Source organism: Podarcis muralis, chromosome 9, assembly GCF_964188315.1.
Source record: "Podarcis muralis chromosome 9, rPodMur119.hap1.1, whole genome shotgun sequence".
Taxonomy (NCBI): domain Eukaryota; kingdom Metazoa; phylum Chordata; class Lepidosauria; order Squamata; family Lacertidae; genus Podarcis; species Podarcis muralis.
In genome coordinates this window covers 17,408,338-17,434,356 of record NC_135663.1, presented here as the reverse complement: position 1 = coordinate 17,434,356, position 26,019 = coordinate 17,408,338, and the positions used below count along the sequence as shown (strand labels likewise).

The window sequence follows — 26,019 nt, the reverse complement described above, 5'->3', positions numbered from 1 at the left end:
CATGGCTGCTGCATTTCACGAATATTCTCCCCACCGTTAGTGTACCTAACATTAGCTTTAATTTAAAAGCTAATGTTTAAAAGCTGCATTTTAAACAGTATTCTAATTTATATTTTAATCAACTGTTTGTTTGGTTGGTTGGTTGGTTTTTTGTTTTGTTTTGTTTTTAATGTTTTTACTGTATTTATATTCTGTGTTAGCCGCCCTGAGCCCGGTCTTGGCTGGGGAGGGTGGGGTATAAATAAAAATATATTATTATTATTATTAATTTCCTGAGCTGCATACTGCAAGCTGTTGAACAAGAGCAGGAATCACAGCTCTCATTTGGCCTTAAGATGCAATCTCACCGCAATACTTGATTGGCTATGTGATGGCGACATAAATCCAAATAAGAGTGAGGCAATGTTTTCTTTTGTTGCTCTGAACTGGCTTTGTCACTCTGCCACATGGCCATATCTGATTGGCCTCTTGGCACTGTTACGAAGCCGAATTAGAGAGCAGCTACACATTGCTTGCTGCACTCCCTATGGCATGGTGCAGTTGGGAGGGGGGGGGAAGGTCATTGTCACAGCATTTTCCACACCACCTATACCATTAAATGGGGCCCTGTTCTCAGTTTTTTCTACAGATAAGGGGGACCCTTTCACAGCCCTTGAATAAAGCTGCAGACTTGCACTGGGAGAGATTTTGGGCTCAGCTCTGAAGTATTTTTCACTGAAAGCACAGATAGCTTCAATCACAATCCACACAGTCCCTCTAGTCTCATAGAAACTTTATCACAGCGGGAACAGGCTAATGCTTCATTTTCCCTGATTGAATTTCATAAAGTTTCACAACTGGAGGTTTCTCCTTGTATCTGTGTTAGGATTTCCCCCCTATAATTTTTTCTCAATGACGGAAGAGCACCAGCAGCTTTTTCCCAATGACAGTACACAGGGTTCCAGGTGCCTTCTGGTGTTCTAAACACGACTTCCATCCTCGTTCTAAAAGAGCTACATTGAAATTCACATACTTTGCTGCTTATATAGGCTGATCGTTACGCAAACTATATGTACTCCTGCCTGAATCAAAGGAAAGTTGTCAGCAAAGCGCCAGCTATTTACATGATTAAACATCATTTCTAAGGTGCTTTATCCAGCACATCTCACCTTTCGTTTTCAATGGAGTCCCAAGATGACTTATGAAACAAAAAGGGAAAACAAAATAATATTGGAGAATCACAGTTAAAAATAAATAAATCAGCAGCTGTCATAGTTATTTTAAAATGCCTTTGCCAGTCTGGCACCTTCCAGATGTTTTAGATCACAACCCCCAACAGTTCCAGACAGTACACTGGGGCTGTTGGACATTGCGGTCTTAAGCATCTGGAAGGTACCAAATTGGCAAGGGCTGGTTGGGGAAGGTATATCTCTGCCACATGACCAAGGAAATGAAAACATTTTAAACTTTCCATCTGAAGAATAAATGAGATGGTCCTTCGCTTGTTCCAAATATCAAACTATCAGAACATCACACTATTATGCATGAGGTTGTTTTGGAATAACCACTGGGCATTTCATCTACTGGCTATACTTCGGTTTGAATTTTAGCAAGGCAATATGTTTGTCCACAGACCCTCCTTACAAGGACTGCAATCACTTCAAGGTTGCTTTGGAGAAGAGTCAGTGAAGTTACTGTCTTGTGAATCTATGTGAAATAAGCATAAAAAAAATACTCCCCACGAAGTAGACAATTTCACATATTCCTTCATGCTCCCATCTACACAAGCTCCAGGAATGCAGAAGCTCCAAGGATAATTCCAGTCACTTCTCTCTATTTTGCCTGACACCCAGAAACATTTTCAAAACGAAGATTTAGATCAAGCCATGTATTATTAGACTTGCAGTAAATGTGCACAATTTTGCACAATGAGATATTAAGATTTCCAAAGAAGGCAGGCAATGAACATTAGGAGCACAATCCAGGCAAAGCTAGGTATTAAGTCATATTGATTTTGTGCCGCTTAGGTACACCTCCCGTGTTATTCAAAAACAGCTGCTTTTAGATTACTCCCTAGCTGACATTTCTTTGTGCATAATATTAAGGAATCCCAGAAATGGACTAGAAAGTACCTCCTCTGTTTCTGTACTGCAGCTAACAATTTTACTTACCTAGAAAAAAACTTGACTGATTGAGGGGAATGCACACAAGGGGAATTCCTTAGCTAGTTTCACAGAAGTATGGATTTAATTTACTGCAGACCTACCAATACAGTACAACAGCCTTTGCCAACCTTGTTCCTTCCAGATGTTTTGGGCTGCAAATCCCATCAGCCATGCTAGCTGAGACTGATGCAAGCTGTAGTCCAAACAACTGGAGGCTACAGACTGGTGATGACTGCAGTGGAGCATGTTGGTAAAGGAACTGCATTAGCTTGTGTTTACACAATAATGATGTAATTCAATTTGAAAATATTTGTGTGCAGCAAAAGCACTTTAAGCAGTGCCTTTTGCAGGACGCTTTTGGAACAGAGGACACAAAGGCAAAGTGGGGATGCTGGAAGCAGAAAGGGAGCAGTTGTTTTCTTCAAAGGCTGCTGGGGAAAAGGAAAAGGAAGTAGGCAGAATTCCATGCGGCTCTGGCAGCACCAAGACTGGCTGCCGCTTTGGGCCCAAGCTTGCTGAAGCTGTGAGAGGAGCAATGAGAGACCCTCCTGAGACATAATGTTCTGCACCCCCTCCACTGAAGGCTTCAGGTATAAATATGTGTAAAATAAACCATGCTTCTTGTTGCCTTGATTTCCAAATGGAAAACAACCCTGGTTAAATGCAGAGACCCATGGAATCTCTTGCTACCCCTTGGCTGGCCATGAATTTGAGTCAATACAGCTAGTGTCTCCTGAAGCTGGACAGGCCTGGGAAACACTGATTTATTCATGAGATGTAATGAAACACATATTTGCATTTTAATAAACATCACAGTTTCAACTAACAAGTGAATTCCCACTGGAAAGGGACAAATCTTTGTAAGCTAAGATCCATCGAGGCCCATGTAGGCCCATGCACAAATCAGTTTGGCATACAGATGAGGTGGTGTGTTATTGTTATTTCTGACACCGGTTCCTTGTACCTCGTGGGAATCTGCAACAGAATTCCTCCGTACACTGAGGAGGCTTTTCAGGGGGTAAAGGAGAGATGCCACAGAGACAGAGAGGCTGAAAAGCTGTGGTTTGTTTACAGAACACTGCACATGGCACTTTGAATTCTGGTCTACGTTCTTCATAATACTAAACACGATGGTTCAGAAGTTTTAGAAGGAAGTGAATGTAATGACTGGGTTGAAGTGATTGGGTTTGTGCTCTTCTATCAAAGTCTAGAGGACATTTGTTTCACCCTCCTCAAATTGTTTAGGACTCCTTCATGAGGGTTACTTCATTTTCACCCAGGCAATATCTGTCTCCATGGAAACAGAAAGAGCAGTGAGAATGCAGAACTCGGCTGGCAGATTCTAAACCCTATTCCTACTTCCGTTTCGATTGACAGAGAAACTTGTTCAACAATTACCAGGAAGGGGCAGGGAAGAAGAATCTGATACTGCACGGGTTAACGAATATTGTCTCTTCCCTTCATACGAATCATTGATTTTTCTGGGGAAATTTAATTTTAAGAAGCATGAAGCGCTAAATGAAAATCTGTTTGATGAATACAACACAATTGTATTTTTAAATTAGCCTGCCTCTAGGACTAATAAGAGGGATTTAAAAACCAAAGCAATAAGATAATGAACAAAACCAAATATACATGCCAAAGATCCGACAGAAGGTACATGGCATGACTTTTTACAAATGAGCTCTAAGTCAGTTTCAGGTACTCTCTCACGTATGTTTCCAGTGTTTTAGAATGAATGCTGTTTTTAAAACTTTCATTCTGCTAATAGCAGTTTCCATGGAAACAAGAAAGAACACCACAACCACTGGGAGAAGAATTAGAGGCATCTATATATTTAGCCCACTATAAGGAAGATAAGAGGCCATGCTCCAAATTAATGGCAAAATATCCTTTGATTTCTGTGGGAGCATGGAAGAACAAAAACACTTGGAAATTAATTTGCGTGTGATTGACTCACGTTGCGTGTGATTGACTCACGTGCAACCGCTTATATGCAGGGAAATATATAAATAATTCCATTCAAACCTGGAAATGGTGGGAAAGAACTGGAGAGTCCTTGTGGCTCACGAGGAGATTCTCCCCAGAGCCTGAAGAGGACATCAGTGAGGGCAGAAGAAGCCCTGAAGAGATGGAAGGCGCAGCAGGGCCTTCTTTAGGCTGCTCAGCCTCCCCATCTTAACAGCTGATGCATGCGATATTGCAGCAGCAGCCACTTCTCCATGTGTCCTCCATCCAGCCCCCAAGTTTCTATTCTAGTTGTGGATATTTGAGGGTACAGAATCTTTGGACTGGATTGGAGAAAGGGTGGCAGAGAGGGTGTTTAAAGAGTGTTGTGAGGGTACTCCCAAATTAGGAGATTTTCATTTGTGGGGGCAGAATGTAAGGGGGGGGGCACCTGTACTGACTTAACCGGAAGTCAGTCCCAGTGAGACTTCTTTCCTAGTAGACATGCGTAGGACCACATTTCTGGCTCTCTAGCATAAACCCACAATCTATCCCCCCCATGCAAATTCTAAAGGAACAATGAAACTCCAAAAGGTTCTCCAGAAAAATGTCTTCTAATGGATTTGAGGAACAGATAATGCTGGAATTCAAACTTTCCAAATTATGATTCTTGCTGAAATCTATTTACTCCCCTTTTGAGGATCTGAAGATGGAACCACCAGATCTGAGGTTAAGACATAGTCTATTGACCTACCATGATAGGGGGAAACAGGGTGTACAGCTTTGCCCTCGGTGATTAGAAGGCAGCAGGAAGCCTTTGGATGGAACAGTCCTGCTCATTATGCATATAAGGAACCTGGACTTCTGCTGCCAGCAGCATAGAACCTTCTTCCTGAATCCTGCTGAATTCCAGAGCCTAGCTTTTCCAAATTACTCCAGGTACCCTGGAGTAAAGGAAACACCCTCCGGGTCAACATTTGAGCAAGGTCTAGCCTTGGAATCTGCATCACAACCTGAAAAGGGTTCAGAATTGACTGCTGGGTCTCAGTGTATCACATTACATGACACACACAAAAACACTTTTTAAAAAAACACCCACCCATTATAGAAGTTTTCAGAAAAAACAATTCTATCAAAAATCAATTGTATTATAGAAATCCCATCTACCCTTTATATGAAAAGGCATATAATTCTTCATATGCTCTTTCTATTCTTTCTCCATGCTCAGTTTGTTCTTAATAAGTACATTAGAACATTAAGACAAGCCTGCTGGATCAGGCCAGTGGCCCATCTAGCCGAGTCTCCTGCTGTCACAGTGGACAGCCAGATGCAGATCGGAACCATGGGAGGTGGACCTGAATACAAAAGCATTCTCTCCACCTGCAGTTTCCAGGAACTGGTATTCCAAAACATCTTATTTCTGGCAGTTGAGATGGAACACAGCCATCAAGGTTAGCAGCTACAGTTAGCCTCGTTCTCCACGAATCTGTCTAATCCTCCTTTTTAGCCGCCCAAGTTGGTGGCCATTAGTATTGCTTTTAGGAGCAAATTCCATAATTTAACTGTGCACTCTGTGAAGAAGTATTTTCTTAGTCGCACACATGCATTATGCACCAACCAACTTTTAAAAGGAATAAGATGGAGGCCGCTCTCCCTCTCCCTTACCCTCAGATCCTGAGTCCTGGATTACTTAATACGTACAGAAAATATTTGCTCAGATATATCTGTCTCCAAATGTAAGTTTTAAAAAAAGTCCTCTAAAACACCTCATACAACCATCCTTTTAAGGCTGAATGAGAGACTGAAAGACTACTCTGTTTCGTTAATAAATTCTGATCTAGACATCTGCACTTACTGGGGTGAAAGTTTACAATGTGTCATGTGAGCTTTTGTGTTAAACAGAAGTCTTTCCTCTGGCTGGATGTAATTAAAAACAGGGAAATAGATGTTTCTGGCTGGGAGAGGGCAGAGTTTAGCCCTGCCTGCAGTCTGTTCAGTCTTAAGGTGACAGCAGAAAAAGTTCCTGCAGACCAAAATTTAAAAGCGTGCCTCATTTATTTACAACATTTCTGCACAGGGTTTTTTGTCCTGGCGGTTCTCTAAAGTGGTTTACATAAAATATCAAGCATGGTGGACTAAAGGAACAGGTCAGAAGCATGATATCGTGCACATTCTTATGCACATCTATTCAAAAGTAAGTCTCATTAATTTTAGTTTATTCCCAGGTTAAGTGTTTTCTGGAGCAGTTACTAAATTCTGCCTGGCATCAGTGCTGAAGGACAAAATTTGACTCAAGGACCAGAGCTCAGCAGGTCTTAGTACCAGAACCTATTTTGAATGCCGTATCTCAGTCAAAGGAATATGATCTCTGAGCCTGTATCCACCAGCAGGCTTCAAACATAAAGAGCCTCCATATTTTGAGGATCAGAGCAAAGAGCTTGGGAAGTACAAGGATAAGACCCACAATAAAATGAGGCAATACAGAGAAAGACATCATCATTTGTCCCCTGGAAAAATCATTAGGCCAGTGAACTACCAAAGCTCCTTTCGCTATACCATTTACAAACAAGTGCAGGCAATTAAAACCACAAGCAAGTACTCATAATTTCAGGTGCACTCCTTCTGACATATCCAAAGATATCTGTCCCAGTGACAGACAACAAGCTCAGTAAAACTTTGCCAAATGCTCCTTTTGTGTAACTGAGCATGTACACGCCTGCTTTTTTACTCAAAGCACATAGGAGGCAGGCACCAGTAAGTAAACAACACAAGAGATTTCCTGGAGGGGTTTGGGGCTTCTTCCTCACACTCGTCCAGTGGCAGCAGTGCAGGACTTCCTCTAAAGATCATAGCAGCTAGGCGATGTTTTGGTGGGCTAGGGATGAGAGAGAATAGAACTTGTGGAAGTGTCAATCTGCCTATATGAGTCAAGAGGTCTTGTTGTCTGACCCCCTCTGCAAATTCTCATCACCTCATCCCCTTCTGCAAGCAAGCCTCCCCTGACTGGAAAACCATACTTTCGGACACTTCCCCCCTCCTTTCACCTCTTCTCGAAACCCACCCCCCCCCCCACAGTGACTCTATACAAGGAGTGTGCAATCTTCTGCTACACAGTAGGGTGAATCTACCCTTCTAGGATCTACCTGGAGTATCAGTTCAATGCCAGTTTGCTCATAGCCTCCATTATAACAGCTTTTTGGGCCACAATTCTTCAACTTTACAGTGGTACCTTGGGTTACAGACGCTTCGGGTTACAGACACTTCAGATTACAGACTCCGCTAACCGAGAAATAGTACCTCGGGTTAAGAACTTTGCTTCAGGATGAGAACAGAAATCGCGCGGCGGCAGTGGGAGGCCCCATTAGCTAAAGTGGTACCTCAGGTTAAGAACAGTTTCAGGTTAAGAACGGACCTCCGGAACGAATTAAGTTCTTAACCAGAGGTACCACTGTATTTCTTTTGCATGTGTGTGACCTAGAGATCGAGTCAGTGCCCCTCAGCCTGCAATTTCTGCATCCCTACAAGTATTGGCTCTTTCATTGTGTTCACTAATGATTATAGGATCCACAAGATCATAGGAAGCAGGATGAGCCAGACCATTGCTACTTCTAGTTTAGTATTACCTAAACTAGGTGCCCTCCAGATGTCTTGGACTGTAACTCGCATCAGCCCCAGCCAGCATGGCCAGTAGACAGGGCTGTTGGAAAGAATATTTGTTCATTTAGAGATATTGATACAGACCATTTAATCACTGGACTCTCTAAGCAGTATATGTGATAAAATTATTGAGAGCGCCCAGCTAAAAGCCACAAAACTCTTATCAATAATAGTAGTCTAAAACAGGCTGGGGAAGGCTGGCTGGAGCTGACTCGCAGCATTTCTCAAGAGCTTTGCTCTGAGCTACCATCATTCACTGTATAATCTTCTCGGGACCAAGGAGGTTGCATGTTTACTGGAAGTAATGATACAATAGTTGCATCATTCCACTAGAGGAAATATCAGGTGAAGGGAAATCTCACGGATGCATCTACCAATAATTTTGAAGACCATGAAATCCTGTGCCAAGATCTAGACAGGCGTGTTTGCTTTGGATGAAAAGCGTGTCGACATCTCAAAATCCAGCTCTTATTAAATTCCTCCATCTCCACCTTGAGGACATCTTGTTCCCATCAACCGCCTCACAGAAAGCTCCTCTCCTTTAATTAACCCAGGCATTCGGAAAGCCGAGTCTTAACGAGGAGTAATTCCTCATCTCCTTCTACCTTCATTAATAATAGCACAGTTAATCCTTCCATCCTTTCTCAGGAGCCGTAATTCCATCTAGCAAAGTCAAACTCTTCCCATAGTGTCACAAGGGAAAGACCGTCATCACACAGATTACATTCTTTCTGTTTTCACAAGACCCGTATCAGCAGACAAATGTTATTAAGCACTTTTTTTTACCCCAATTGATCCATATTATCAGCCTCGGTGAATGTGATGCAAGCAACAAGACTGGCAACAATGAAAGAGAAGCATTGTTTCAAGTGGACTGCGCTTGGTGAAGAAGCCAGCAATGTCATGTGATGATGAATTGGCAAATTGGCATTCATCGCTGTGATGCATTGTGCGATAACCATAATTGATGCAGTGCACTGCTGTAGCATATTATGTGCATGTGGAACAGAATGGATGCCCCGCAAATGGACACGCTAATGGGGAAAGGCAAAGAGAGAGAGAGAGGGCGGGAGGAAGGGAGGAAGAAAGAGGCAGAAGTGGGATTTGGAAAAGGAAAAAGTTCTAAAAGTCAGACTACCTTTGGAGGTTCTGCATGTTTAACCTACACCGATCCCATTTGTAACACACTGATCTTAAGACAAGCAGGCTGGTTGGCAGGTAACTCACTCTGCACTGTCATTAGAACTGAAAAACTAATTCTGTGATCTTGCAAAATTCTACCTTTTCGTACGGAGTAGGTAGCTTATTATTGCAACTTCCTGAGATTTCTCAGGTGCTCTCTGCAGGTTAATCAGAAGCAACGGCCCCACAGCAGCCAAGGTGGCGGAGCCTTGACTGGAAGCTGCTTAAAACTGCATTTTAAAATAATAATAATAAAAAAGACCTAACAAGTTGTTTTAGATTTTGCTTGCCTGACTGAGGGTAATTGGACAGGAAAATCTAACAAGAAGCTAGAAACAAGGTCCTTAACTAGCCTTAGTTTCATACGGTGCTAGAGACCGAGGCATGCACCAGCTTCAACAGAATGCATGACGGCTCAAGCCGAACAAGCATCTTTCTTCAGACTTTGAGTCATCGTGGAGTTTTTCCAACTTTCATCACAGCTCTATGGAGCACAGGGGTTGCCCTCAATGACAGCTGCGCTGGACAAAGGACAGACCAAATAAGGAAAGAAGGGTGTGTTGTTAGCTACAAACACGTTACAGGCAATATGCAACACTGCTGGTTGCATATTGACCTTGGGGTGTGTCATCTCTATCAACATGCCATGCTATACAGCACATGAACACATATAGTCATCTTTACAACACAGAGCAGAATTTAAGAGACTCACATAATTGCCTGCGAGAAGGAACAGGAGCACTTCCATAAGCTGTGCCCTGTAAATAAAACACATTTTTTTTGGAGCAAGGGGTGTCAGCATTTAATAGTCACAGCAAATTAAAAATGGCGAGGAAATGATGGCACTAAAGGAGAGGAAGAGAAAGAGAGAGACTTCCGACAAATAACGCATCTTGTTTACCGGAGAGGGAAAGAAATTACAGCATATGACAGGCACTTTCAAACTTGTCAGAAATCAGGCTGAGTGAAAAGGAGTGTGCATGGATTACATATTAATGTGGCCTCCTTAAGAGAACAAGTTCCTTTACCCAAGATGCTTAACTGAAGTTGTTGATCGCTGTTTGTTTCCAGGTTCTCTAATGGTTCACAGTGCTTATCTAAACAACAATCAGGTTCCCACAGTCTCCAACAGTTTACGGCAAATGTGTTACATGAATGCCTTAAATTTTGTGACCATCAACCATTTCACAAGAATTCAGTTTCTGTGAATGTTTGAAATGTCGGGGATGGTTGAGTGGATGTTGACAGCTATCTAAGTAGTCATTTGTGCATGTGTAAAAAGCAGGACATGTAGAGTTAGCATAGACTCAGGCTGCATTCACTTGCCAGTTTGTTCTGTTTCCCTAGTGTCTACCTAACCGTTAATTCCTGCATTATATTTCAGCTTTCACACAATATAAAAGCCACTTCCAGAATTATAGCAGAATATAGTCCATCTTTGGTGCCCATTTCCTGTTATGTTCTTCTGGGGGGGTGGGGAGCACACTGGCAAATAACATGGAAATGAATGCTAAACTTGCACTATATTCTGCTTTATTTCATGCCATGTGACAGCTCATGTATAATGGGGAAACGAGCAGTTAAGGGAACATTGGGAAAATGGAATAAACTGCTGTGTGAATGCAGCCACAAATAGGCAATCATACAATTCACGTGTGGTTTTCAGCAGTCACATGTTAACATTGACAGTGACCATATTTTGAACATTCACTAAAGAAGGAGTCGCCAAGCCAAATTCCACCTTGTTTTATAACAAGGTTTCTTTCCTCTTTCTTCCCCCCCTATCTTGTGGCAAAAAATCCTGTCCAGTTCAGTCCGGGGCTTGCTCTGATCACAGGAAGGGTCATGGCTTTTTCAGTCCAGGCCAGTTGAGGAGAGTACACCACAGTGCAAGAAGGAGGTTGACGAGAATAATGCCAGAGGAGATACAAAAGATCAGAAAATGTCTAGAAGGTGAATTTTTTTGTTGCAGTAAGATAGGAAGGATAAAAGGACTGCTTATGATTTGCCCAGAGAAAAGAAGATGGGTTGATACAGTGGAGAAGAAGAATCCTAGCACATAGGAAATGTTGAAAAGATACAGAAAGAATAGGCAGTGTTCATTATCCTCAAGAGTAGATTAATAATAAATATTATTTTATTATTTATACACCACCCATCTTACTGAGTTGCCCCAGCTACTCTGGGCAACTCCCAACATAATATTAAAAACACAATAAAACATCAATGTGGTGTCCGCCGTATGTGGTGGACTACAATTTCCCTCAGTCCCAGCCAGCATGACCAATGGTCATGCAAGATGGGCATTGGAGTCCACAAGATATGGAGGGTACCACATTGGCTACCCTTGTCCTAACCACTCAAATGAAGACTATGGTTTTAAACTACTGTTAAACTTAATTGAAGTTCCTAAGCATGAAGACTGGAAGACGCCTTACAACATACTCTATCTACTTCAACACCTGGGCATTCATTGCTGACTGATCAGCTGATACCAAGAATATTTCCCGAAGGCATATATTTTGAAAACTGCTGCAAAAGATGATTCACTGGGCCCCATCTAACTCTATGATCTTGTGATATCTGAACATGGGTTAGCTAACTATCTTAGTTAGTTGTGCAACTCATTTTTATCACAGGTGCATGGCTTGGTATCGCAATGACTTGTGCACATACTGGATAGTCCCTCCGCTTGGGTAACATAGCAAGAGACATAGCAAGTTTGCTACAGAAAGACTGCATATGGTTAAAACTTAACATGTTTCGGATAATAGAAAAGTACTAGGAGGAGAACGGCTAGAAGAATATAGAGATGAATCCTGGAGGAAATAAATGTACCCTGGGGTAAAAAATTCCAAAAGAAACATCATAAGTTCACAAGTTCAGAAGATGCAAATTTTGCAAAAAATCAGAAACCTGGATTTCTTTCAACTGTCCCTTCATCTGTGCTCCATACATTGCCTGGTCACAGTTGAAAACCAGTCAAGCTATAAACACTGATGTAAATAATTATGGAATTGATACCATTTAAAAGTTCATTAGATACTTCTTATTCAGTGTCTTGAAGCTACAGTAATTAACTTTTAATAAGCATACAGTAAGATGTCTCTTCAGTGACCAATAAAACTTGGATGTGTAACCACCAGGCTGGTTAAACAAAGTACAGCAAATGCTTCAGGCTAAAGTTTAGAGAAAGTTTTTTTCATTACAGAAAGGCTGCGTTGACCACATTGAACTTTGCATCATTACAAATCTATTTGTCTTGTTGCAAACGATTTGAAACCGAAACAAATTTTACAGACAGGGCGAGTGCCCCTAACTTACTGAGGACCACTCACGCAGAGCAATATATTGTGTGATTTGGTGTTACAAGAATATAACCACCAGCAGCCATTTCTGCAATTATAGCAGCAGGATGTTTCAGGCACAAAAACCACTGCTGTCTGCATCTATGCATCACCAATTCACATTTCTGGCTTGCCCCAAGGAATATCCCAGTGGTCAGTGCCCCACATTGTTTTTCAAGGAATTGTGGTGGATATGATTTGAACGTCACGAGCTGGTCCTGTCTCTTATCCTCTTTGTGACTGGAAGAAGCTGCTGGAGTTTAAAGAACTAGCCTAGAGGTAATGGACAGAATGATTTCTGGTTGTTGAGATGCCACCACGAGTTCCCTTTATGCTCCAGCCCTCCTATTCCCCCCACAATATTTTTTACATTTTCTCAAGCTCCCTTTTTGTACTAATCCCTACTCGTCTCCATCTGCTTCCCGACCCAGGGTGGGAGGATGGGAGAAGAAAGGGAAGCTCCCAGGTGAGAGCTGGGAGGGTTCACCTTTCTCTGTGTGGGACAAATGCTGTGTGGGATAACTGCTCTTTCACCTTGTGAAAGAGGACTTTGTATTCTCCTTTTTTGGTTTAGATTAGTTTGTTTCTTATTGCAATGTATTATAAAAAGTCTTAATAAAATCATAAATATATATATAAAGATCCTGGGGGAAATTAAGGATCTCGGTGGGTTGGGAAGTGGAAGGCATGAAAATTAAACAATTCCAACTTGAACCCTGAATGATCAAAGGAACATGGGTGGATTAAGCTACAATTTAATTACACAAAAGAGATTTAAAAATACAAAAGAAATGTCTTTCAGAATTGTTTGCACTCTGAAAGTTCAGAAGAGACTCTCCCCTCTAAATGAGTGAGTCCAGAGTAATTGTCTAGATATGGTGTCATGTAAATCAGCCTCTTAAGCTCAATACGCTCCGTTGTGACAGATGGAGACAGCAAAAGTGAATTGTAATACTATGCTAGTTTCCCTACAGTATGTGCCGGTGTTCGCCTTCTGTGGAGTACAAGCATTAAGCAAGTGAAATCAACAACTTTAGTCTATTTGCACACAGCAGAAGATTTATTGATGCAGTAATATGTACTGAAGTACCAGAACCTGAGCTGGTGCTCTTCGTTAGCTGATCAATTGTCCTTTTCGATAAAGACTGCTATAGAGCAACAGTCTAAGATAGTGGCAGATCTGCTATTAAAATCTCTGTCTGCTGGGCTTTGGCTGCTGACAACCATTGTACAATCTCACTCAAACTCACTTGCTTTGCCAAAGTTGTCTATGCATTTTGCCGCAGGGGAAATGCATATTGCGCAGTCCTTCATCAAACCCTGATTTAAGCTTTGAACTTAATTAACAGCTGTTTAAACTTGAAGTTCAACAAAACAGTTGTGGATAAGTTGCTGGAAGGCAGCAAAGGGCCTTTATTTTGTGTTTTCCCCACATCTGAATTACCATAGCTCAAAATTTCTTCGTTTTGTGAGGAATGGTTAGCTTGCAAGATCTGTTGAGTCAGGACTCAGGACACAAACGTTTCCCCTTGAAAATATTTGTTGAAATGAACAAGGGAGTGCCCCCATAATAGAATCATAACTATACAGTTGGATGAGACCCAGAGGATCATCTGTCATGGCATTTTCTGAAATTGTGAATGCCTGGTTCCTAATTTTAATTCTATTTGGGGATTCAGCGCATATGGTTAACCAGTGCTGGCTGGTTCTTTCACCAATGTTGGACCCCATGCTTGGACCCCTCTCCTGTGCTCTCTGCAACCTTGAATTCTTCTTTGTCACAACAAAGGTGTGATTGGCCACCATTTATTTTGTACAAAATCTGTACAGAACAGATTAATTAGTGACTCTGAGTACATTAAGTATGAACTAACCTGTGGGTTAAACCACAGAGCCTAGGTCAGTGGTTCGAATCCCCACGACGGGGTGAGCTCCCGTTGCTCGGTCCCTGCTCCTGTCAACCTAGCAGCTCGAAAGCACATCAAAGTGCAAGTAGATAAATAGGTACCACTCCAGTGGGAAGGTAAACAGCGTTTTTGTGCGCTGCTCTGGTTCGCCAGAAGCAGCTTAGTCATGCTGGCCACATGACCTGGAAGCTGTACGCCAGCTCCCTCGGCCAATAAAGTGAGATGAGCGCCGCAACTCCAGAGTCAGCCACGACTGAACCTAATGGTCAGGGGTCCCTTTACCTTTAACCATTTGTGAATAAGGCACTGTAAGTAAATGTAAGTCACATATATAGGTATAACAAAGGTGTGAATCTAGAGAGATGAGGGAACCTGTCAATTTCAGTTTCTCTGGGTTTCTAATTTTTGCAACCTTATGTTCAGTTTTCTACTTTTCCAGATCAGTTTGTGATGATGATGATGATGATGATGATAATAATAATAATAATAATAATAATAATAATAATAATAATAATAATAGAACTCAATCACCAATAACCCTGTATGGGATTGAAGGAATGTCCGTTAACATTTCCTCTCCAACAGGAACTAAATGGCTGTGTTTATTAAAGGCCCTCTAAACATTACAAGTGTCTGTCTGCATGCTCACTCTCCTTCACTCTGAGCTTAATTATGCTGAACCAACTGTACTTCCTCTCCATGTAGCAGACACTTGATATTAAAGCAAGTATGTTTGATTGCCCAAGACATGCCAGACTGAATGAGGATTTTATACACCAAAGCAGCAGGTTATGTTGCTTCTCTCTCCAGCTTCATTCATCCAGTCAGTCATTTGTTACTTAAAAAAAAATAAAGCAGTTGGCATAAGACAAACTTCAGATCATCTTCTTGAAAACAGTATCAATTTTTAATCCGTGTCAAACCAAAGCATGGCATTATTTTATATTCACATATCTGAAGATAGAATGCTTAATGCTTCAGACAAACCGTCAAGAGAGCCAACACTATTTCACCAAGTTATTTCAAGCTTTCTTCTTTCATCCAAATAGGTTGCTTTTTTGCACAAGTGATTTAATAAGCTTAGGCTACGGAGATTCTTGCTCTTCTGGGGGAGGAAACAATATAAATAAGTTTTGTGTTTTAGAGATGGATCGTGGTATATTGCTTTTTGGTGACTGTCAGCAAAATATTGTGGCATGTGTGTAAGCTCCTCTATATTTCAAAAATTACGATTCTATAAGTTATAAACTTGTGTGTGTGTGTGTGTGTGTGAGAGAGAGAGAGAGAGAGAGAGAGAGAGAGAGAGAGAGAGACTGTACCAAATTGAGAAGGACCCATTCTCATCCATTTCACCCACATCAAGCTAGTTGTTTTGCTTCAGTTATTTTTTAAGCTTGAGGCAAAAAAGGAGGGGGGGAGAAATCAGAGTGTCCTCCCTGCCAAAATCAGAGTGCCCCCCGGTGGGAAAAAAGGGGAAGGAGAGCAGAGCACAAGGAGTCTTGATTTTTTAAATTTTGTGCGTCCATGTATAATCTTAAAGGTAAAGGTAAAGGTACCCCTGCCCGTACAGGCCAGTCTTGCCAGACTCTAGGGTTGTGTGCTCATCTCACTCTATAGGCTGGGAGCCAGCGCTGTCCGCAGACACTTCCGGGTCACGTGGCCAGCGTGACAAGCTGCATCTGGCGAGCCAGCGCAGCACACAGAACGCCGTTTACCTTCCCGCTGGTAAGCGGTCCCTATTTATCTACTTGCCCCCGGAGGTGCTTTCGAACTGCTAGGTTGGCAGGCGCTGGGACTGAACAACGGGAGCGCACCCCGCCGTGGGGATTCGAACTGCCGACCATGCGATCGGCAAGTCCTAGGCACTGAGGTTTTACCCACAGCACCACCCGCGTCCCTAATCTTGTATAATCTTGCCCCCCTCAAAAATTTATTGGTGTCTGTTTTTCTTTTTGTAAATCTACCAAAGAATTAAATTAAATTAAATTGGGAACAAGGGGTTTTTTCATGACCATGAAGGACATGGGTGCTGTGTCCCATTGGTGTATTGGTGGTGGCACTCGGCATTTTTCTGAAAGGAAATGCTCTGCGGGGACAGAACAAAAATGGGGTGTCGAGGAGGGTCAGTTGGGGGAGGTAGGGAGAAATGCCCCTATTTTCAACTGAGGAATGTTGGAGGGTATGGTAGAGTGTTCAATACCCCTGCAATGAAAAGGCAGTGATTGAAGCATTACTAAAAATAGAAAGCCACAGCGTGACATTCCATGTAACCCAAATTTTAAATGTGAAATTCTAGGAAACTGCTGGCTGAGGCTAATGGAGTTGCAGTTCAAAACATCTGGACTGCACCAGGTTAGCAATGGCTACTCTACACCATGCATACAATATATCCTTGGGACTCTTTAAACTATTAGCACAGCAAAATAAAAAGCCATTAAACCAACAGTTCTAAATCGACACACTCCAATGGAATAGTATTGATACAAATGTTGGTGGGTTGGCAAAAATACATTTATTGACCTGAGACAAAACAGGCCTTTGAGGAAAAGATAAAGGCCTCACTCTTAACCCTTTTTCTTATAACAAAAGATACATGAATAAATGTTCGCATATCCTTATATAACAAGAAGCTTCTTCCCACACAATGAGAAGGATATCCAGTAAAAGGGGGGGGGGGGGGGAGAATCAAAGGCAACAGATTGCTTTCTTAAAATATTATTGAAATGAACATTCATTACAAGGAATGTTTTGTAAAATATAGATTTGAAAACAGGAAGGAGATGATTAACTGGAAACGCTCCAAGATCAGGAGCAATGAAACTCAGCTTCGGAGAACTGATCGCCTACACTGGTCAGAAAATGGCTCTCTGAGGAAATTAATGTTATGAGGCATAAATGATAATGTAATGCAACTGAGACCTAGAGGAAGACGGTAATATCAGAAAGAGGGAGCCTGTAGCCCTCTAGATATTGTTGGACATCGTGGCCAATGGTCAGGAATGACAGGAGTCACAATCCAGCATTACCTAGAGGACAACTAATATGAGGTAGGGCTTAGTCTTTCCCTAATTGTCAAGGGCCTCTCCAGACTGGTGAGTGGGGGTTTTTTTGGGTGGTGGGGCAGGTTGTATTCTGCAAGATGTCATTGATGTAATAATGCTGCATTAGTGGTAGAATTATACAGGACCACCTACACTGAACATTTTTTTGTTGTTGTTAAAGATTTTATTGATTTTCCATTTTCAAAACAAATACAGTCATACCTCAGGTTACAGACGCTTCAGGTTGTGCGTTTTCAGGTTGTGCACCATGCCGAACCTGGAAGTACCAGAATGGTTACTTCCGGGTTTCAGTGTTCACGCATGCGCAGAAGCGCTAAATTGTGCTTTGCACATGCGCAGAACCACCAAATTGTGACCCACGCATGCACAGATGCGGCGCTGTGGGTTGCAAACGCTGCGGGTTGCAAACGTGCTTCCCGCACGGATCACGTTCGCAACCCGAGCGTCCACTGTATCCAATATCAATACTAAACATTAGTTTTTCATTTCCCCCCCCCCCTCATTGACCTCCCTCAGCTTCCATTTCTTGTTTATTACATCAAATGATACGTTCTGCTGTTTATACCTACACTGGACATTTAAAGCAGTAGCTTTAAGAAGAATAAATCACGGAGCTGCGATTTTTAGGGTGGTTTAAAAATCAATACCTTTTCCTAGGGAAATTGCAGCTGTGTGAGAGGAATGGGGGACACCTGGCAATTCTCAGCACTCTTAACAAACTACAGTTCCCAGGATTCTTTGGCTGAATTGTTTAAAGTGGTGACTGGGAGCGGCCGCCGAGACCATATAACACCGGTCTTGAAAGAACTACATTGGCTCCCAATACGTTTCCGAGCAAAATTCAAAGTGTTGGTGCTGACCTTTAAAGCCCTAAATGGCCTCAGTCCAGTATATCTGAAGGAGCGTCTCCACCCCCATCGTTCTACCCAGACACTGAGGTCCAGCACCGAGGGCCTTCTGGCGGTTCCCTCACTGCGAGAAGCCAAGTTACAGGGGGCCTTCTCGGTAGTGGCGCCCTCCCTGTGGAATGCCCTCCCACCAGATGTCAAAGAGAACAACAACTACCAGACTTTTAGAAGACATCTGAAGGCGGCCCTATTTAGGGAGGCTTTCAATGTTTGATGTAGTACAGTATTTTAATTTATTTTTTTGGGAAGCCGCCCAGAGTGGCTGGGGAGGCCCAGCCAGATGGGCAGGGTATAAATAATAAATTATTATTATTATGATACTGCTTCAAATGTATAGCGCAGATGTGGCTCACATTAGGTGCACAAATGATGATTGCAGAATAAAAATGCACATCTGGAGGGTCCCGATTCTCCTCTACAACCTCTCCTTAAAGTCACATCCCCCTTCTTTCCCTCTCATGGTTCCAAGACTGGAAGTAAGGCTGGCTGGGGGGTTGGGGGTAGATTCTAGGAGCCAGATTGCACGGGAGTGTTTAAATATTTCTCCCATAATTTCTCCCCTGGAAAAGCTACCCAACCACTTTCAATAACTGCCATATAGATATAGATATCTTCCCAAGTGGCATATCTTTAGAAAAACATTAAACTGCAGCCCATATATAGTGCCTGAAATACTGTACCCTATATGTTTGAATTACACAGTTTGTAATAAATAACTCAAAATAAATAACGTCCATATGTCACAGCACATAATAAAAGGGCACAATATAGGAGAAATGACAGATAGCTGCTCTTCTTTCCCTCATTTTTTTTTAAAAAGAATTACACTTTTGAATAAAAATTAATACAAAATAGCCCCTGGAGAATGTACAGCAAAAACAGCTTGACATTTGTACTAAAATAAATCTGTTCCTTCTACAAATCTATTTCAAAGCAAAGTTACAGCTCAATAAGGAAGACATATTTCCATCTTAAAGTTAGTTGTAAATATTTTACTAGCAGTCTCTTGGCATGTTTTCAGAAAAATTTGCATCGGTTTTCAGCAATCTGCTAGCAAAGTTGAGGTGAAAGATCCTAAAAATATACTTTGATTGCACGTCTGAGTTTAAGAACCTTCCACAATGCCCAGACAGCGACTGCATATGTGGGCCTGATCCACAGGGGTTAGGATTTTAACATTTGCTGGGGTTTCATTTGCATGAATGGGGGCTTGTGCTGGGCAATATGTGGTTTTCAATATCACAATGTATCACCAGCTAAATATCGTGACAGCTGTTACCAGTCGGTGTTGACAATACTGAACTAGGTGGACCAATGGCTTGACTTGGCATAAAGTGGCTTCTTGTGTGTTCCCTTGGCAATACAAGTCCTACTTCTTGATTGATATCCACAGATGGCACCTAGAACCAACAGCTTTTAAGCATTTACCATGTCATTAGCAGTTGTCTGAATCTGCTCTTAATACATTCCTTTCAACCCTTGCTTGATTACTGAAGACTGATTTTTCTCTCAGAATCATTATCTTTCCTCCAGTGTTTTGAATATGATCTGTCAGGCAACAGGCTGTCCACCTTCCTACAGAAATGCCCCTCAGCAAACAGTTTAAGTCACACATTCGCTGTGGCAAGAGGTCACCGCAAAACACAGAACAAAAAGCAAAAACAAAGCAGAAATCACACCCGCACAAGAATAATACTCCTATATGGTGGTGAGGGGTGTTATCCCATCAAGTAAGATATTGAGTGCTGCTGCCCAAGAACTTCTACTGGCACTTTATTCTGTGCTATCTCACTGGTGAAGCTTTCGTTTTGCTTCAGGGCATACTATTCCTGTCCTCCTTATTGCCACCCGTTTCCTAGAATTCAACCAAAAACAACCACAGGGATTTCTTGCCCCATTCCATCTCATGCTCCCCACTGCTGAACGGAAGGACAAGTACAATGGGAATACTCCTTAGCTTTGCTTTTTTTTTTTTTTTTGTCACCAGTCATCTTGCTGCTGACCTTTAAAGACTCTGACAACTTTCTAAAAATAGGGTGAGATAAATTCATGGAGGATCAGGGTTTCAATGGTCACTTGTCAAGATGGCGGTGTACTACCTTGAAATACCAGTTGTTGGGGGACACAAGCAGAGGGGCTTTTGCATCGTCCAATTATCTGATCCTTTTGACTGGAGATTTCATGGATCAAACCTGCTATGTTATGAAGATAAAGCATGTGCTGTACTACGCTGGCTCACACTGGCAAGAAAGAGACAGAGACAGAGAGATAAATTTTTTTCTGTTCCACTGCAACTATCTGTACCTATAGGATCAGAGACTTAAAGTGCAAATGATTTTAATCACTATTGTCTTTATTTATGGGTTTAGGTTGAAAACCTAGCAGGGCAGACAGAGATTAATTAGTGCTTTATTCTAAGGTGACATCAATGAAGATGAGTGGCTGCAAATAATCTTTTCTTAAGGAAATGGTGGAACTAATCAATTATGGTTTCTGAGAAGTGTTGTGGAATGGAGAGAATCAGAGTGATAAATGAAGAGTCCACAAAAATAATAAGCGTCTCTCAGCAAAAAAACCCCTCAAAAACTGTTGTGTTAAAAGAGAAGTTCAGGTTGGACATCAGCTATTGTCATTTAGAGAGAGATCTGACCCTTGAGAGGTTATAAAGGAAGATGCGATGAGGACTAGGTGACACTGCAGAGTGGAGGTGGCCCCAAAGGTTAGCAGTGACTCTGTGGTCCTGAAACTGAGCCATGCTGCATTTGTAGCCGTTTGTTGGCTGGAGATAAGGGCATAGTGTGCACATCTTCTTAATGGATCTACAATAGTGTACCAACTCACCCCTGGACATTGCATTTTGTGCAAACATTTCCAGAGCAATCCTACCAGTGTGTAAGCACATATGTGCATGGGGGCAGGGCGAGATACAGGGCAAAATTACTACCATTGCCTAAGCTCTACTGGTTCATGCCAGCCAATGGAAGACGGAGGGAGGCAGTTTTCCACCCTGCCACTGCTTCTAAAGAGATGGAATTTACCAGTCCTTGGGCTGCTGTAGTTTCTAACTCTGGGGATATGTCCTAAGAACCTGCACATCTTTGTCCCACCCTGACACCCCTCCCACAAACCACCCTATCGGTGTCCCCTCTGCTGGACTTTCAACAATCTTTCCACCACTGCCATTTCCATCAGTGAAGCTACCTCAATAAAAACGTATGGGCTTCAGGATGCTCAACATGTGTTTCATATATTCTTAGCTACTGCTGGGTTTAATCATCTTTTGAATGTTTCTGCATACCTGCTTTAACTATTTTTTTAATCAAAAAATGTAAGTCTCTTACAGTTTTTCTCACAATCAAGTGGCATATACATTTTGCTCAATAAAAATTAAAATAAAACAAATAGGATTGCTCTCTACATAAGCTTTATTTGAATGATTTCATTTCTATCTACATAAGCAGTAGCTTAAAATACCACAATCAATAGAATAGATAAAAAAGAGAGATGATGCTATAGCAACAGGTATTTATCCTTGCATCAGAAATTACTGTCATAAAAATATACATAATTTAGACTCATCTTTACAAATGATTTGATTGAGCAAAGCTAAGGAGGGTGATATATGACAAATAGAAAAAAAAGTTAATACTTTGAAAGGGAACCAAATAATATTCTCTCAGTTTCTAAAACTGGGGGGATATTAAAATATCCCATCGTAACTGGTGAGTATGTGAGAAAGAGGCAGAGATAGAGAGAAAGTAGGAGATAGGAAAGGAACAGAAGGAAAGTAAAAAAGCATACTGGTAGCTTCAATCTGTGCATAGCAATTTGTGCTCCTTTACCATACAAGTTATGGCTCTTGAAGAGGGCTGCTATCATTTCATTATGGAGAAAACACAGAGGACAGAGGATGGAAGCTAATTTTAAACGTAGTCAGCACCTCGTCTGTGCCAGAGAATGGAAAATGTCCTGCCCTTAAGGAGAAACAAACAGGTGCTGGTATAATTAAAAAGGTAAGTTGATTGAATCATTGGTGTCAAAAAGGCAAATGGGGCTGTTCCAAATGAGGAAGTCATTCCAGATTGTTGCAATTGACTTTCAACATGCACGCGCACACACACACCTGCAAACTCCCATGTTCCACTGACTTATAGATAAATTAATCATTTCTTATACCAACAGTCTTATCTCACAGCCTGAACTTATGAGTCAATGTAAGGACCCAGCCATACTTTCGCTTTCTGCACCTTTTGATTCTCCATGTCTGAGAGCTATTCAAGTAGTTCCATGGCTTTTGGGGGGGCTAAAATCTGGTCTTGCCAGATGCATGGAAAATCCAAAGGGACATTTGGCCTGCTTGATGAACTGATTTTGGAAGGGCTTGTGAACAGCATTCTTCAAAGTTTCCATGAATTCTGCAGCAACAGGCAGTCTCCTCCTACCTCCTCCCCTTCTTTACATGCTACCTCCATGGCCAGTTTTTCATTAAAGTTTTCAACTGCTGAGCTGCACGCTTCCAGTTATTGCCTGGCTGGGAACCCAACTTTTCCAAATTATTTTTTTAAAAAAAGAAAAAAGCCCACCAAAATAACAGCCATCACCCAACACCTCTCACACCTCTGTTCTGATTTCATTACATCTCTGCATAATCACAAATTCTGCCCTTTAAAAAATAAAGGGACCTGGTGTCCCCAATAATGGAGAGGGAAGGAAAAAGAAGAAGGAAGGACCAATGAGTCCAGAAGCCCAGAGTACCCTTTGCAACCATTCTTAACAACAGGGAGGGAGGACGGAACAGCGAGTCCTAAAAGTCAAGAGCAACATCTCTTAGCGACAGTATTCACTCCTCCTCTCCAAAATGGCAGAAAACTAAAAACAATAAAATTGGCACAATAGCACAGCATGGGAAAAGCTGTCACATTGCCCAAGAATTCTGTACTACAACTCATTTCTTCTATGACTGTGATGTCTACAAAGAAGCCATTGAATAATTTATTTGAAAGGCACAGTTGAGTTTCTTTGGAGGTAGGGATGGGGAATGTTTCACAATTCACCCCCCCCCCAAACATTTCACTCCATTCAGAATTATTTATTCTCCACTGGTGTCCACATAATATGGGGTGCAACAACTGAGTTATCACCCAGTTTATAATCTAATATGTAATACATTAAATGTCAAAGAGCAGTAAATGAAGATAAACTCAATTTGCACTTTAAATTATGTACACTGGTCATTAAACTGAAGGTATAAACTAATTAAGCCATCTTTGGGGAGCAAGAGGAACATTTATTTCTCCCTTTTTAGATCTGAAAGGGGATACAGTGATCTTTACTGGTGAGGGAAAAGGAGTCATTCACCTTACAAATCACTTTCCCAGGAAGGAAATGTTGGCCAATATAATACATTCAAGGCTGAGCAGCTCTCCCGCCCTAAAAAAAATCTTTAATGGAAATTTAATAGTGTATTTTTGTAAATGGCCTAATTAACATTTTGCAAAAATGTGCTTTAAAATTAGATATTAGTGTTTTGTGCTCAAGAGACTCAGTAATGTGTTCCCTTGGATAATTTTTACAAATAACAAACCTTGCCAAGATATTGCTTGTGAAATCCAAGGGGACTCCTTTGTACAAGGGAACTGGTTTAAAAATTAAAAATTCATTAAGAATTTCACTTTCACTTCACCTTTGGAAGGTGGCGTTTATCTGACATATCTGGGGTGAGAAAGGAAACACAGTATGTTGCTAATGGCTAAGACTGCCAGCAGTCAAGCAAGGCACTTGGAAAGGGGCATGAAGATGTACAAACACATTCTGTGCATGGATTAAAAATATTACGGGTCAGTAAAGACTTCAGTTTGATGTAGGCCTAGTTTGCACAACACAGTAAACCAAACCTTAGTAGCATAGTGAGGCCATGTGAACGTATGAACTTCTGGAGAGGAGCTTACAGCTGCTTTGCCCCTCGTGGTCCTTTTTGTAGCTGCACCATGCTATGCTAAGGCTAAGTCAAGGTTTAGGTAGAACTGGGACAACTGGTTGAGCTCTCTCAAGTGGTCACCATGGTTCTTTCTCACCTACAGCTCATGTTGGGTGAAGAGAGAGCATAACCACCACAAGTCCCAGTTTTGACAACATGCCAAACCAAATCTTGACTAAGCTTAGGGCAGTTCGGCAGTAAAGAGGACTAGTAAAGGTAAAGGGACCCCTGACCATTAGGTCCAGTCGTGGCCGACTCTGGGGTTGCGGCGCTCATCTCGCTTTATTGGCCGAGGGAGCCGGCGTACAGCTTCCAGGTCATGTGGCCAGCATGACTAAGCCGCTTCTGGCAAACCAGAGCAGCACACAGAAACGCCATTTACCTTCCCGTCGGAGCAGTACCTATTTATCTACTTTTGAACTGCTAGACTAGGAAGGAGCAAATTAGTTGCAAGCTCCTTCCTGGGAACCCACACCTATGTGTGGTCTCCCTAATGCAAGGTTTGCCTTTGTATGTTGCATGAATCAGGTCATAGGCACACACCCCTCCAAGTGCCCTGATTTTCCAGAGGCAGTCCTAAAAAGAGGGGGTTGAGGAGGGTCAGTTGCAGAAGAGTGAGAAATGTTCCTATTTTCTGTAGTATAAGGTTCTATACTGCAAGTGTCTATACTATACACTAATGTTATTCAGTGTAATGCAAACAATTTATGAAACAAATGGTACATAAATCGCCTTCTTGTGAAACTGTTGGTGGAAAAATAAATTAATCCAGTGAACCTGTATCATCATTTTCTAATCTGTTTCTGTACTGCTACATTCCTGCAAGGAATGAAATAGCAATCCTGTTTTAGAAGAATATCATTAGATATTCACCTAATGAAAATCGATAGCCTTGATCCCCCCCTGCATTATCCTAGAATATGGTATGTTTTGATCTTTCTATGAAAAAAGACACTAAACCTTGTATAGCTACCTTTGTCCATTTTAGCTAACAGTTCAAGGCTGTACAGTTTGGAATTTATTTCACTTTTCACTCTCTAGCATGTTGCTCATCTGAATAATTGTCCTACTTTCCTCTCTTTTTCTGTATCTCCCCCCTCCCTTTCATCAAGCCATTATTAAAAGAGTTTGACAAGGGGGTGAAGTTACAGAATGATCTCACTTCAGCATCATGCTTGAGAGTTAAAAGTAAAATAGACCTCAGACTGCATAGGCCTGTACTGTTCGCTGAAATGGTTTAAGTGCAAGCAAAGGGACGCAGGTGGTGCTGTGGTCTAAACCACTGAGCCTCTTGGGCTTGTTGATTGGAAGGTTGGCGGTTCAAATCCGCATAACGGGGTGAGCTCCAGTTGCTCTGTCCCAGCTTCTGCCAACCTAACAGTTCAAAAGCACACCAGTGCAAGTAGATAAATAGGTACCAATGTTCTGTTGCGCCAGAAGCTGTTTAGTCATGCTAGCCACATGAACCAGAAATCTGTCTGTGGACAAACTCTAGCTCCCTTGGCCTGAAGTGAGATGAGCACCGCACCCCATAGTCACCTTTGACTGGACTTAACCATCCAGGGGTTGGTTATTTACCTTTACCTTTATAAGTGCAGATATAACAGGGTTTGTTTTTATCTGAGAACACGTTGCTCTTCAAAATACATGTCTATTAAATAAAAATGAAAGTACAAAACATTCCAGGATAATGCCAAGAAAGCCTGTCTAGGGTATTCATGATTAGGTGAATTCCTAACGATATTGGGGGTATCCAGTGAATGACATCAGCAAAAATGCTCACACATGGAGCATTCCCTGTCCTCTCTTGCTTTCTGCAAGAGAAGTTTAGGAAAGGCTTTCCAGGAGGCATGGGGGATGTAGATCAAGTTTAGTAAATGATTGGGGG

General features: G+C 41.8%; 1 protein-coding gene across 3 annotated transcripts in view; it reads right to left on the bottom strand.

The window, feature by feature from the left end:
- The window catches only part of CCSER1 (coiled-coil serine rich protein 1), a 730,500-nt gene that overhangs the window by 145,622 nt on the left and 558,859 nt on the right, over window positions 1-26,019 (bottom strand). The window contains exon 10 of one of the 3 annotated variants that reach the window (XM_077933833.1): window positions 9,643-9,688. The exons of the other annotated variants lie outside the window; for them this stretch is intronic. Within the exon in view, the coding sequence (XP_077789959.1) occupies window positions 9,643-9,688 (46 nt within the window). The remainder of the gene's footprint in view (window positions 1-9,642; window positions 9,689-26,019) is intronic. 3 annotated transcript variants of the gene reach the window in all.